General features: G+C 41.2%; 1 protein-coding gene across 1 annotated transcript in view; it reads right to left on the bottom strand.

The window, feature by feature from the left end:
* The window catches only part of LOC115431255 (uncharacterized), a 202326-nt gene that overhangs the window by 161457 nt on the left and 26148 nt on the right, over positions 1 to 14721 (bottom strand). Inside the window, exons 9-10 of the mRNA XM_030151499.1 lie at positions 13798 to 14124; positions 9665 to 9672 (exon numbers count right to left, since the gene is read on the bottom strand). Coding sequence (XP_030007359.1) covers positions 9665 to 9672; positions 13798 to 14124 — 335 coding nt within the window. The remainder of the gene's footprint in view (positions 1 to 9664; positions 9673 to 13797; positions 14125 to 14721) is intronic.

Here is a 14721-nt window from a genome sequence, read left to right as displayed (position 1 = left end):
GCGCATGCGACCGTAATTCAGTCGCAGTCACGAGCCCTGACCGCCGCATACCTGCTGCACTGAACTGTGAATGTCACAGTAAGTGGTATCGGTGCACTTTTATCGGACTACTTTTAGGAGTATGAATACAAGTACACACACTGAGTATTGGAGTCGATGCCCGATACTCGTATCGGAATCTGTGCATCCCTGCTTTGTCACAACAGTGTTACTAAGTACATGTGGCACAAGGTGTTTTGGGCAGGTCCAACGAGGAGGAAACCCCATGGAATATGTAGGAAATGCTATGTGTCACAGCTGGACAGGGATGGATGGATTATCCAGCCTGATTAAAAATACTAAAATATAGATCATTAAAATCTGCACCATGAGTAACTCCACATTGTGCTATTTGTGATTGTGGAGGTTCGACAGGGAAGGGGGAAAGAAGGGCTCAGTGTTCTAGAACTAGGAATGACCTGTGTCTACAGGACTGACCTCTGACATCCAGACGCACTTGTTTCCTCTTCAGGATCTGCTTGTCTCTGTTGTAGACGGTGCAGGTGTAGGTGTCATTGTCCTGTTCTGTGTGGTGTTTCAGGGTCAGACTGAGGTCTCCAGTTCTCAGTGGGTCTTCATTCATCTCTGTTCTGTTTCTGTATTCATCGTCCTGTTCATTAGTTCTGTCAGAGCCGTCCTCATACACATGGACCTTCCTGTTATAACAGTCCGTCCACTCCACTGTGAGCTGACTGACGTCCTCTATATGTAATGTGGTTTTCCAGGGCAGCAGGACAGACTCCTCCCCTGAAACCACCTCCACCTGTTGGACTGAGAACAACACCCATACCATCAGACAACAGTAGAGGAAAACATCTGTCATGGATCCAGTTCTAAGTGATGATCTAATCAGCAGCAGAACCAAGTGCTTCTGTGTGTCTGTAGTTTTTAGTCTGTTTGTGAATGTCATCAGGATCACAGCAGTTCCAGTTCAGTCTCAGACTGCCCTGCTGGTATGTTATCTGTCATATAAAATGACTAAAATGTCTGTTCAACACATGTGTGAATAACTCCAGTTTCATCTGTAGATGTGATTAAATCTAGATACTGATTGGATTTGCTCCATGCTGTATTCACAGGTGGTTTCCTCAGATGTTTGTGGATTTTGAGGAAAGAATAAATACCGTACTTTCCGGACTATAAGCCGCTACTTTTTTCTCGTTTTGAACCCTGCGGCTTATCCAGCGATGCAGCTCCAGTATAGATTCATACGGGCTAAGGACCTCCAGGGGGCGCTCTAGCAGGAAGCGCAACAGTGAGACAGACGGGTGGAAGAGGTGATGCGAAGAGGAGAAGTTTTAAGCTTAACTTTTAACAATCATTTTGCGTGTCATGCACAAACCCTCATCATGGAAAACACACGAAGAAATGCATATTTTGCAGCTTTTAAGTTAAAAGTAGTCAATGTGTCTGTCTAAGAAGGAAATAGAGCTGCAGCATGGAAGTGTCGTTAAGCAACAACGGAGGAGAGACTGAGAAGGAGTGTGACGGTGTCTTTTAGACTGTTCAACTCCAACACTGAAGGAGACGACTGCAGTGGTTTAATGAGCAGAAGGAAGAGGAAGATACAGATCAATGACTTTTCTGGGTTTTAAACCAGCCGTGTTCCTGCCATTTTACTGCTGTGTTACAGCCACTGTTTGGAAAAAAGCAGTTAAGGTACGGAAATAAATATTTAAATAATCTTTGTTTAACATCTTTCTGTGTAAATATCTCATGTCACAACGTGGACACCTGCAGCTTATACTCAGGTGTGACTTATAGCCCGGAAAGTACGGTAATAGGAGTGACTCAATGAGGGTTCAGCCAATAACCATACTCCTTTTATATGATCCAGTTTGATTTGAAAGTAACTCTGAGGATATTAAACATCAGTAAAGACAATGTCACACAAGGAAACTTTAACCAACAAACCACAGAGTAAAACGAGAATTAATCAAAGTGTGTCATTCCATCAAAGCCAGTTTATACAAATGTGTTGAAGAAGTGGTTTCAACAATCTGAACAGAAAAGACCAGAAGGAATGACAAGAAAGACTGACACTAGTGAAGGACTGGGAGGTTTTTTGTGTCCCCCCAAAGAGAGGGTGAACAGAATTCAGTTGGTTCTCTGAGTCTACAAGTTCACCACAAGGAGGGAGTAAATATCTCAAACTATATCCTACTATTATGGATGTTCTGTGTCCAACGCATGTCCCGATGTTGCAACACGGGAGGGTGTACGGGTGCAATGCCACTGTTGCACCATGGGAGGGCGCTATCATACAATGGCACCACGGGTACAAAGCCGCTAGTAGTGTTAATGTGAGACTTTATGTAAAGTATTTTACAAATTACCTTTTACTTTGGAATGTCTGGAAAAAATAAGAACATTTTTCAGAGTTTTGAAAGAGTAATTTCTGTCATTTTAATCCTAATGAATGCTGCAGTGTTTGTGGTTTCCCTTCAGCACACTGACCTGTATGTAGAGGACTGAGCCACGTCTAGAATGCTGACTCTAAGAAGGGCTCAGTGTTCTAGAACTAGGAATGACCTGTGTCTACAGCACTGACCTTTGACCTCCAGATGCACTTGTTTCCTCTTTAGGATCTCCTTCTCTCTGTTGTAGACGGTGCAGGTGTAGATGCCACTGTCCAGGCTTGTGGCGTGTTTCAGGGTCAGACTGAGGTCTCCAGTTCTCAGTGGGTCTTCATTCATCTCTGTTCTCTTTTTGTATCTATTGTGCTGTTCATTAGTTCTGTCAGAGCCGTCCTCATACACATGGACCTTCCTGTCACCACAGACCGTCCACTCCACTGTGACCTGACTGACGTCCTCTATATGTAATGTGGTTTTCCAGGGCAGCAGGACAGACTCCTCCCCTGAATCCACCTCCACCTGTTGGTCTGAGAACAACCACCATACCATCAGACAACAGTAGAGGAAAACATCTGCCATGGATCCAGTTCTAAGTGATGATCTAATCAGCAGCAGAACCAAGTGCTTCTGTGTCTGAAGTTTTTAGTCTGTTTGTGAATGTCATCAGGATCACAGCAGTTCCAGTTCAGTCTCAGACTGCCCTGCTGGTATGTTATCTGTCATATGTTTGGGATGACTGCTACTAAAATGTCTGTTCAACACATGTGTGAATAACTCCAGTTTCATCTGTAGATGTGGTTCAATCTAGATAACTGATTGGATTTGCTCCATGCTGTATTCACAGGTGGTTTCCTCAGATGTTTGTGGATTTTGGGGAAATAATAAATAATAGGAGTGACTCAATGAGGGTTCAGCCAATAACCATACTCCTTTTCTATGATCCAGTTGGATTTGAAAGGAACTCTGAGGATATTAAACATCAGTAAAGACAATGTCACACAAGGAAACTTTAATCAACAAACCACAGAATAAAACGAGAATTAATCAAAGTGTGTCATTCCATCAAAGCCAGTTTATACAAATGTGTTGAAGAAGTGGTTTCAACAATCTGAACAGAAAAGACCAGAAGGAATGACAAGAAAGACTGACACTAGTGAAGGACTGGGAGGTTTTTTGGGTCCCCCTAAGAGAGGGTGAACAGAATTCAGTTGGTTCTCTGAGTCTACAAGTTCACCACTAGATGGGAGTAAATATCACAAACTTCACCTTTAACGCATCACATTTTAACGACACTTTAAACTAGGGCTGCTCGATTATAGAAAAAAAAAAAAAATCACCATTATTTTAGCGATAATTGAAATCACGATTATTAAAAACGATTATTTGTTAACCTTAAAGTTGTTTATTTTTTTCTTGCAAAATAATGTAAAATATGCTCTTTAAACATAAATAAAGCTTTTAACCACTAAAACAAAGTATGTTCACTTTTGTACGAAACAAAAAAATCTTTGAATGCAAATAAGTGTACTGTAAATTCAAGTATGTTTCCTTTTGTAAATAAATAATGCACTGGAATTAAACTGCTATAGACTTCCCATAGAACTGGAGCAATAAAAAAAAAAAAAAAAACCTCACGTAAAGTGCAAATTATAAATTCAAGTATGTTCAATGTAGTATGAAACAGTAAATTCAGTGGCGTGCCGTGAGGTTTCAGTTCAGGCCTTCTGTATACATCAGCCATCTGGAATACGCACGTTAGGGTTATACGGGTTAGGGTTAGGTTAATACGGGGGTTGCAGCGTAAAGAGATTCGGAGACTGAAGATTGCATTGCGGACGAAGTTGTTTTTATGTGTTTTAGTTTTTCATGAGATTATGATAACGGTGGTTAAACTTTAAATGGTTACAAAGGTTTGTTGTGTTAGCGGTCGGTGCGGACACAACTACGAAACACTTTTTGCACGTGATGTGTTTTTGCTCTTCGTCTTCTTCATCAAACCCAAAGTGATTCCATACAATTAAATTTGACTTGCCTTTTTTGTTTACCAAGCACTTCTGCTGTAATTCTCCTGCCGTTTTTCCAGACCGCTAGGTACAACTTTCCTCTTGGGGTGGACCTGCCGGCTAGCTGGCAGCAGTAGCTTAGAGAGGGGGGCGGGGCAGAGCAGCTCATGGTAGCTTGCGTGCACGTGAATTAAAACGACTCAAAATTAATAATCGTTTTTTCTCGATTACATAATTTTTGTAATCGTTGCGTGTAATAATTGAAATCGTAATTGAATTTCGATTAATTGCACAGCCCTACTTTAAACATAATTTAATGGACAACATGAGAGAAAACATTATTTTTGAAAACGGTCACTAACAGGTATTAGGTTGGAATTCCACCTCATTTTTCACAGCACACAGTCTTCTATCAGACTTTATAAAAACATAAACCTGCTGGTGGTGGCCTTTCTCAGACCAGGTCCTCTGGCTTCCTCCCACCATCCACACACATGCATTTTTATGGGTTAATTGGTGAGTTTAAATCCAAAGAATGTGAGTGAATGGTTGTCTGTCTACATGTTAGTGATGACCTAGACAAATATTCCGAGTAAACCATGCATTTCCTTGTTGGTAGTCAGGATAGGCCCTGGCATCCCTGCAACCCTCCAGAGGATTCAACAGTTTGGAAAATGAAGGAATATTTCTGTTGTTGTCAAAGGACTGTAGAAATAAACTTATAAGTTGATGCTATCATCCTGATCTATATAGTGTTAATGAGAGACTGGATGGAAAATATTTGACAAATTCTATTTTACTTTGGAATCTCAGGAAAAAATAAAAAGGACATTTTTCAGAGTTTTCAAAGAGCAATTTCTGTCATTTTAATCCTAATGAATGCTGCAGTGTTTGTGGTTTCCCTTCAGCACACTGACCTGTATGTAGAGGACTGAGCCACGTCTAGAATGCTGACTCTAAGAAGGGCTCAGTGTTCTAGAACTAGGAATGACCTGTGTCTACAGGACTGACCTTTGACCTTCAGATCCAGTCGTTTCTTCATCAGGATCTCCTTCTCTCTGTTGTAGACGGTGCAGGTGTAGGTGTTAGTGTCCAGGTTTGTGGGGTGTTTCAGGGTCAGACTGAGGTCTCCAGTTCTCAGTGGGTCTTCATTCATCTCTGTTCTGTTTCTGTATCTATCGTCCTGTTCATTAGTTCTGTCAGAGCCGTCCTCATACACATGGACCTTCCTGTCACAACGGTCCATCCACTCCACTGTGACCTGACTGACGTCCTCTACATGAAATGTGGTTTTCCAGGGCAGCAGGACAGACTCCTCCTCTGAATCCACCTCCACCTGTTGGACTGAGAACAACACCCATACCATCAGACAACAGTAGAGGAAAACATCTGCCATGGATCCAGTTCTAAGTGATGATCTAATCAGCAGCAGAACCAAGTGCTTATGTGTGTCTGTGAAGTTTTTTGTGTGTTTACTAGGCCTGTAACAGTACACAAAATTTTCGGTTCGGTACGTTTTTGGTTTTGAAAGTCACGGTTCATTTTTTCCTGTTTGATATGGGAAGAAAGAAAAAAACTCAAAATGTCTTTAATGCATTTATGAAATTTTGAACATTTTTCCCTCAATTTTTGGAGACAATAAAATATAGAAAAACAGGAATAATATAATTCTACTATGAATCAAATAGAAAATAAAATAAATAAAATATACTAAGTGTATTTTAAACATTAGTATGGCACTTTCCCTGACAGGAAGTTTTGAACAAATAACAAAATCAAATCACAGTTCTGTCAGTTCACATTCTGCAGAAAAATAAAAAAATTCCACATGAAGTGCAACATTAACAAGAGGACAAACTGGTATTCTGTTTAAACAAACTGAAGAGCAACACTGACAACAAAATGAACCTAATTATTGATTTTAGGACAGCTAATAAATGGTTTAGGACACTTTGTGTGTGCAGGGTGCGATTTGTCAAAGATCAGAACAACGTCTTTCGTTCCTTTTTCTTTTTCTCAATATACTGTGCCGTTTCGGTACAGCTGTGTACCAAACCGAACAGGTGCATACCAAAACAGTTCAGTGTGGTATATGTACTGTTACAGGCCTAATGTTTTCGAATGTCATCAGGATCAGAGCAGTTCCAGTTCAGTCTCAGACTGCCCTGCTGGTATGTTATCTGTCATATGTTTGGGATGACTGCTACTAAAATGTCTTTTCAACACATGTGTGAATAACTCCAGTTTCATCTGTAGATGTGGTTCAATCTAGATAACTGATTGGATTTGCTCCATGCTGTATTCACAGGTGGTTTCCTCAGATGTTTGTGGATTTTGGGGAAATAATAAATAATAGGAGTGACTCAATGAGGGTTCAGCCAATAACCATACTCCTTTTCTATGATCCAGTTTGATTTGAAAGTAACTCTGAGGATATTAAATAGCAGTAACGACAATGCTGTACAAATAAACTTTAACCAACAAAGCACAGAGTAAAAGGAGAATTCATCAAAGTGTGTCATTCCATCAAAGCCAGTTTATACAAATGTGTTGAAGAAGTGGTTTCAACAATCTGAACAGAAAAGACCAGAAGGAATGACAAGAAAGACTGACACTAGTGAAGGACTGGGAGGTTTTTTGTGTCCCCCTAAGAGAGGGGGAGCACAATTCACTTGGTTCTGAGTCTACAAGTTCACCACTAGGTGGGAGTAAATATCACAAACTTCACCTTTAACGCATCAGATCTTAATGACACTTTAAACATAATTTAATGGACAACATGAGAGAAAACATTATTTTTGAAAACAGTCACTAACGGGTATTGGGTTGGAATTCCACCTCATTTTTCTCAGGACACAGTCTTATATCAGACTATAAAAACATAAACCTGCTGCTGGTGGCCTTTCTCAGACCAGGGGCCTCATGTATAAAGACTTGCGGGGATTTCATACTGAAACCTGGTGTACGCCCAAATCCAGAGAAGTCCGTACGCACAAAAAAATCCAGATGTATAAAACTGAGCGTACGTCTGAATCCAAGTACATTTCCTTTATTCATCCCAATCAGCGTGGAATTGAGCGCATATGTTGGAGTACCTGACTCCTCCCTCTCCACGCCCATATTTGAATATGCAAATTAGTATAAACGGGGTCTGCAGGTGGGATTCCCCTCCGCATGATCAGATGATGACGTCAAGGTGGAAGCGAAGCGGAGGCCAAAATAGGTGGAAGGAGAAAAAAGGACGAACTTAGCCCATTTTAGCGGAGACTCGCCGCTACTGTGACACTTTTCTCACAGGGCTGACTCAGATCACCCCCAAGGTAAAAATATATTTAGTATTTGTGTAACTCACACATTAGTTCATTCTACAGGTCATATAATAGTCTGATCACAGCCAAACAAGATAAATGTTCATGCGTGATCATGTCAGGATATCAAAGAGGAAATCATAGACTTTGACTCGTGTTTATCACTTAAATTATTATTTTCCAACAATGAGACAGAAGACGGTCAGTCCCAGTATTAACCTCCTGTCACACAGGCTTCTGTTGACTTCCCGGCGTTAGCCGATCCTCCGGTCCACCAACAGCCTGCTGCTGATGCCCGTCCGACCGGCATGGGTCCGTGCTGACCCTGGTCACCAGAGGACATCATGAGGACAGTCTGTGGAGTCAATGAGCGACTGGACAGACTAATAAATGTTCTCACAGACATGAACACTACATTAAATGTATTTATCAACCAGTGAATTTTGTGTCCATGTCTCTTTATGTGGTTGTTGCTGAATGTCCATCCGGACAGGATTGGCATTGGTGGGTCCAGGGTCTGGTTGGTTCTGGTTCTAGTTGTGGTGGTGGATGTGCTGCTCTGGCAGTGGGATGACGTGCCGGTGTGTTCATTGTTACCTCCACCAGGTGGTATTGTGATCACTTTTCTTTGTGTGTTTGCGTGCGTGCTTGTTTGTTTTCATGTTTGTTTGTTTGTTTCTTAGCAAGATAACTCAAAACGTTATGGACGGATTTTCATGAAATTTTTAGGAAATGTTGATACTGGCACAAGGAAGAAATGATTTAATTTTGGTGGTGATCGGGGAGGGGATGGGGGGCAGATCTGTCTTGGCGGAGGTCTGCGTTTTCTGAGTGCTTTTCTTGTTCATCTGTGTATGTCCGATGTGCCCATCAATCGGAGGAATGACCTTTTTCACATTATTAACAGTTTCCCGGTGTCGCCAAAGGTTCCAAAGCACTAGAAATGTGCGTACACCAGCTATGGAGTTGCCGTGGAGGAGCGCACATTTCCACGGTCATTTCACTCTATACATCTGAACGTGAGCGTGGAAAAGGGCGTACGCCAGGTTTTTGTGCGTACGCACGCTTTATACATGAGGCCCCAGGTCCTCTGGCTTCCTCCCACCATCCACATACATGCATTTTTATGGGTTAATTGGTGAGTTTAAATCAAAAGAATGTGAGTGAATGGTTGTGGGTCTGTACATGTTAGTGCTGACCTAGACAAATATTCCCAGTAAACCATGCATTTCCTTGTTGGTAGTCAGGATAGGCCCTGGCATCCCTACAACCCTCCAGAGGATTCAACAGTTTGGAAAATGAAGGAATGTTTCTGTTGTTGTGTCAAAGGACTGTAGAAACAAACCCATAAGTTGATGCTATCATCCTGATCTATATAGTGTTAATGTGACACTGGATGTAAAATATTTGACAAATTCTATTTTACTTTGGAATGTCAGGAAAAAATAAAAATATTTTTCAGTTTTGAAAGAGCAATTTCTGTCATTTTAATCCTAATGAATGCTGCAGTGTTTGTGGTTTCCCTTCAGCACACTGACCTGTATGTAGAGGACTGAGCCACGTCTAGAATGCTGACTCTAAGAAGGGCTCAGTGTTCTAGAACTAGGAATGACCTGTGTCTACAGCACTGACCTTTGACCTTCAGATCCACTTGTTTCTTCATCAGGATCTGCTTGTCTCTGTTGTAGACGATGCAGATGTAGGTGTGAGTGTCCCAGTTTGTGGGGTGTTTCAGGGTCAGACTGAGGTCTCCAGTTCTCAGTGGGTCTTCATTCATCTCTGTTCTGTTTCTGTATTCATTGTCCTGTTCATTCGTTCTGTCAGAGCCGTCCTCATACACATGGACCTTCCTGTCACCACAGACCGTCCACTCCACTGTGACCTGACTGACGTCCTCTATATGTAATGTGGTTTTCCAGGGCAGCAGGACAGACTCCTCCCCTGAATCCACCTCCACCTGTTGGACTGAGAACAACACCCATACCATCAGACAACAGTAGAGGAAAACATCTGACATGGATCCAGTTCTAAGTGATGATCTAATCAGCAGCAGAACCAAGTACTTCTGTGTCTGAAGTTTTGAGTCTGTTTGTGAATGTCATCAGGATCACAGCAGTTCCAGTTCAGTCTCAGACTGCCCTGCTGGTATGTTATCTGTCATATGTTTGGGATGACTGCTACTAAAATGTCTGTTCAACACATGTGTGAATAACTCCAGTTTCATCTGTAGATGTGGTTCAGTCTAGATAACTGATTGGATTTGCTCCATGCTGTATTCACAGGTGGTTTCCTCAGATGTTTGTGGATTTTGGGGAAATAATAAATAATAGGAGTGACTCAATGAGGGTTCAGCCAATAACCATACTCCTTTTTTATGATCCAATTTGATTTGAAAGTAACTCTGAGGATATTAAACATCAGTAAAGACAATGTCACACAAGGAAACTTTAATCAACAAACCACAGAGTAAAACGAGAATTAATCAAAGTGTGTCATTCCATCAAAGCCAGTTTATACAAATGTGTTGAAGAAGTGGTTTCAACAATCTGAACAGAAAAGACCAGAAGGAATGACAAGAAAGACTGACACTAGTGAAGGACTGGGAGGTTTTTAGGGTCCCCCTAAGAGAGGGTGAACAGAATTCAGTTGGTTCTCTGAGTCTACAAGTTCACCACTAGGTGGGAGTAAATATCACAAACTTCACCTTTAACACATCAGATCTTAACGACACTTTAAACATAATTTAATGGACAACATGAGAGAAAACATTATTTTTGAAAACAGTCACTAACGGGTATTAGGTTGGAATTCCACCTCATTTTTCACAGCACACAGTCTTCTATCAGTATGGGGCCATTATTGTAGCAATATTATTTGCAAATGCGTGTGGAGAGTTGAGCGTCCGCATCTCAATCTGTCTGTGCGCAGTCGGATTTGCAAATGTGTGAATGAATCTGTAAATGCGTGATGAGATTTGTGTGTCTGTACAACAATCTGCAAATGTGTAAAAACACTTGTGTGTGTGTAATCAGATTTGAAAAGTCAAAGTATTTTCACTACAAGACCCAGAAATACAGACAAATCATTGGTTACAAGTCAAGCGGCTTCTCGATTGGCTCTCTTTACACACGTGAATTTTGCTACACTTCTGCCGTGACAGATCCACAAATGCGCAGCAGGATTTGTCTGTAGAACCAGGGTTTGTGTGCCTGGGCTCAGGCTGCCCTGGGCTCAGGCTCAAAGGCTCCCTCATTCCGGCTGCATTCGGCTTTGCTCGCTCTTTACATTGGTAGTAATACAGCCTACATACCACCAGTTGGCAGTATTTTAAGGGTACATGACATTACTGGGCTTAGTGGTGGTTGTACCCATAGACATAGACCCATTTGTATTCCATTATAAATCTGTTACATTGAGTTTGGTTTTAAAGCTAAACGTCGCTTACCCATGGATTATTCGTAGCCCCAAACGTCTGACCCGTCTCGTCGTTTGCAGCCATCTTTCCTTGCCCAGGTGAAACTTCTTCTTCTTCTTCTTCGATTTTTAGTGGCAGTTGGTGAACCTTGCAAGCACAACTCACCTAAACTCACGTCAGGTACAAGACCGAGCAAAGCCGAACGCAGCCGGAATGAGGGAGCCTGTGAGCCTGAGCCCAGGGCAGCCTGAGCCCAGGCACACAAACCCTGGTTTTACAGACAAATCCTGCTGCACATTTGTGGATCTGTCACGGCAGAAGTGTAGCAAAATTCACGTGTGTAAAGAGAGCCAATCGAGAAGCCGCTTGACTTGTAACCAATGATTTATCTGTATTTCTGGGTCTTGTAGTGAAAATACTTTGACTTTTCAAATCTGATTACACACACACAAGTTGTTTTGCAAATTTGCAGATTGTTGTACAGACACACAAATCTCATCACGCATTTACAGATTCATTCACACATTTGCAAATCCGACTGCGCACAGACAGATTGAGATGCGGACACTCAACTCTCCACACGCATTTGCAAATAATATTGCTACAATAATGGCCCCATATATCAGACTTTATAAAAACATAAACCTGCTGCTGGTGGCCTTTCTCAGACCAGGTCCTCTGGCTTCCTCCCACCATCCACACACATGTATTTTTATGGGTTAATTGGTGAGTCGAAATCCAAAGAATGTGAGTGAATGGTTGTCGGTCTCTACATGATAGTGACGACCTAGACCACAGGTGCCAAACATGCGGCCCGGGGGCCAAATCTGGCCTGCCAAAGGGTCCAATCTGGCCCACGGGATGAATTTGTGAAATGCAAAAATTACACTGAAGATATTAACAATCAATGGTGTAAGAATTATTTGAATTCAAGCTCCACATACAGTCCAATAAGATGTCAGTTGGGTCAGACCAGTAAAATATTATCACAACAACCTATAAATAATGACAACTGCAGATTTTATCTTTGTTAGTGTAAAAAAGTAAAATTACATGAAAATGTTTATATTAACAAACTATCCTTTTACAAAAAATGTGAATAACCTGAATATGAACATCCTGAAATGTCTTAAGTGAAATGAATGCAATTTTACTGATATTGTGCCTGTTACTAAATGTTTTGTGTATTTGTAATTGTCATGTAAGTTGTAACGCGCATGTTTAAATTATAAATTGATTAAACGAGGCAGAATATTGTTCAAATTGCATTTGTTTTTCTTGAGACATTCCAAGTTGTTCATGTTATTCAGATTTTTAAAGAAATGTTGTAGATGTAAACATTATCATAATGTAATTTTACTTTTTATTAGCTTACCGGCCAACAGGTCGTAAACTATTGTCGTCCTGTAGCATCCGGCGTCGTCGTCTGTCGTCCGTTACAAAACTTTCAACCGTCTTCTTCTCCGGAACTATAATTCCGATTGACCTCAAACTTGGTATACAGCTTCTTTATGATGATGTCAACAAAAGTTAGTGAAATTATTTGGATCCAGATCTGATTCTGGATTTGGTGCCACTTTGAAAAATTTCCCCATTATAACAGATAGGAAGTGGATGGATGCAATAACTCAGTAAATATAAATGATCTCCAGTGTAAATGTCTCCAGTCCAGCCCTGATGGGGAGATGACCCAAACATCATGTCCACATGCTGATCAGGATCTTCTTCTGGATCTGGAACTGACGCAAAATTTAACATGGGCTCTTATGGGGAAAACATTTCAATCATCTTTTTCTCCCAAACTCCAGTTCAGATTGACTTCAAACTTGGTATACAGCTTCTGTATGATGATGTCAACACAAGGGATGGAAAGTAGTTTGATCCGGATCTGATTCTGGATTAGGTGCAACTTTGAAAAATTTTCCCATTATAACAGATAGGAAGTGGATTGATCCAATAAATCAGTATCAATGATATCAAGTTGGAATTTGATTTTTTTACAGATCTGATTGGAATATGAGCAAAACATGGACTATTTCTGTAATAGAATAAATACACAGAACTGGGGGAGAATAAATGGATCTGGATACATTTCCCAAAGCTTTGAATTTGGCCGGTAAGACATAGGGCCATTGGTCCTATTTATTCACTGTTCTAATTTTACTGTTCCGGCCCACTGGAGATCATATTGGGGTGAATTTGGCCCCTGAACTAAAATGAGTTTGACACCCCTGACCTAGACAAATATTCCCAGTAAACCATGCATTTCCTTGTTGGTAGTCAGGATAGGCCCTGGCATCCCTGCAACCCTCCAGAGGATTCAACAGTTTGGAAAATGAAGGAATATTTCTGTTGTTGTGTCAAAGGACTGTAGAAACAAACCCATAAGTTGATGCTATCATCCTGATCTATATAGTGTTAATGTGAGACTGGATGTAAAATATTTGACAAATTATATTTTACTTTGGAATGTCAGGAAAAAATAAATAAGGACATTTTTCAGAGTTTTGAAAGAGCTGTTTATGTCATTTTAATCCTAATGAATGCTGCAGTGTTTGTGGTTTCCCTTCAGCACACTGACCTGTATGTAGAGGACTGAGCCACGTCTAGAATGCTGACTCTAAGAAGGGCTCAGTGTTCAAGAACTAGGAATGACCTGTGTCTACAGCACTGACCTTTGACCTTCAGATGCACTTTTTTCCTCTTCAGGATCTGCTTGTTTCTGTTGTAGACGGTGCAGGTGAAGGTGTCCCAGTCTGTGGGGTGTTTCAGGGTCAGACTGAGGTCTCCAGTTCTCAGTGGGTCTTCATTCATCTCTGTTCTGTTTCTGTATCTATCGTCCTGTTCATTAGTTCTGTCAGAGCCATCCTCATACACATGGACCTTCCTGTCCCTATCGTCTGTCCACTCCACTGTGACCTGACTGATGTCCTCTAAATGAAATGTGGTTTTCCAGGGCAGCAGGACAGACTCCTCCCCTGAATCCACCTCCACCTGTTGGACTGAGAACAACACCCATACCATCAGACAACAGTAGAGGAAAACATCTGACATGGATCCAGTTCTAAGTGATGATCTAATCAGCAGCAGAACCAAGTACTTCTGTGTCTGTAGTTTTTAGTCTGTTTGTGAATGTCATCAGGATCAGAGCAGTTCCAGTTCAGTCTCAGACTGCCCTGCTGGTATGTTATCTGTCATATGTTTGGGATGACTGCTACTAAAATGTCTGTTCAACACATGTGTGAATAACTCCAGTTTCATCTGTAGATGTGGTTCAATCTAGATAACTGATTGGATTTGCTCCATGCTGTATTCACAGGTGGTTTCCTCAGATGTTTGTGGATTTTGGGGAAATAATAAATAATAGGAGTGACTCAATGAGGGTTCAGCCAATAACCATACTCCTTTTGTAGCTTACCGGCCGACAGGCTGTAAGCTATTGACGTCATGCAGCGTCCGTCGTCGTCGTCTGTCGTCCTTTACAAAAATTTCAGGCGGCTTCTTCTCCGAAACTACAATTCCCATTGACTTCAAACTTGGTATACAGCTTCTTTATGGTGATGTCAATAAAAGTTAGTGAAATTATTTGGATCCAGATC

This window comes from Sphaeramia orbicularis, chromosome 13, assembly GCF_902148855.1.
Source record: "Sphaeramia orbicularis chromosome 13, fSphaOr1.1, whole genome shotgun sequence".
In the NCBI taxonomy this organism is placed as follows: Eukaryota; Metazoa; Chordata; class Actinopteri; order Kurtiformes; family Apogonidae; genus Sphaeramia; species Sphaeramia orbicularis.
This window is presented reverse-complemented; position numbering and strand designations above follow the sequence as displayed.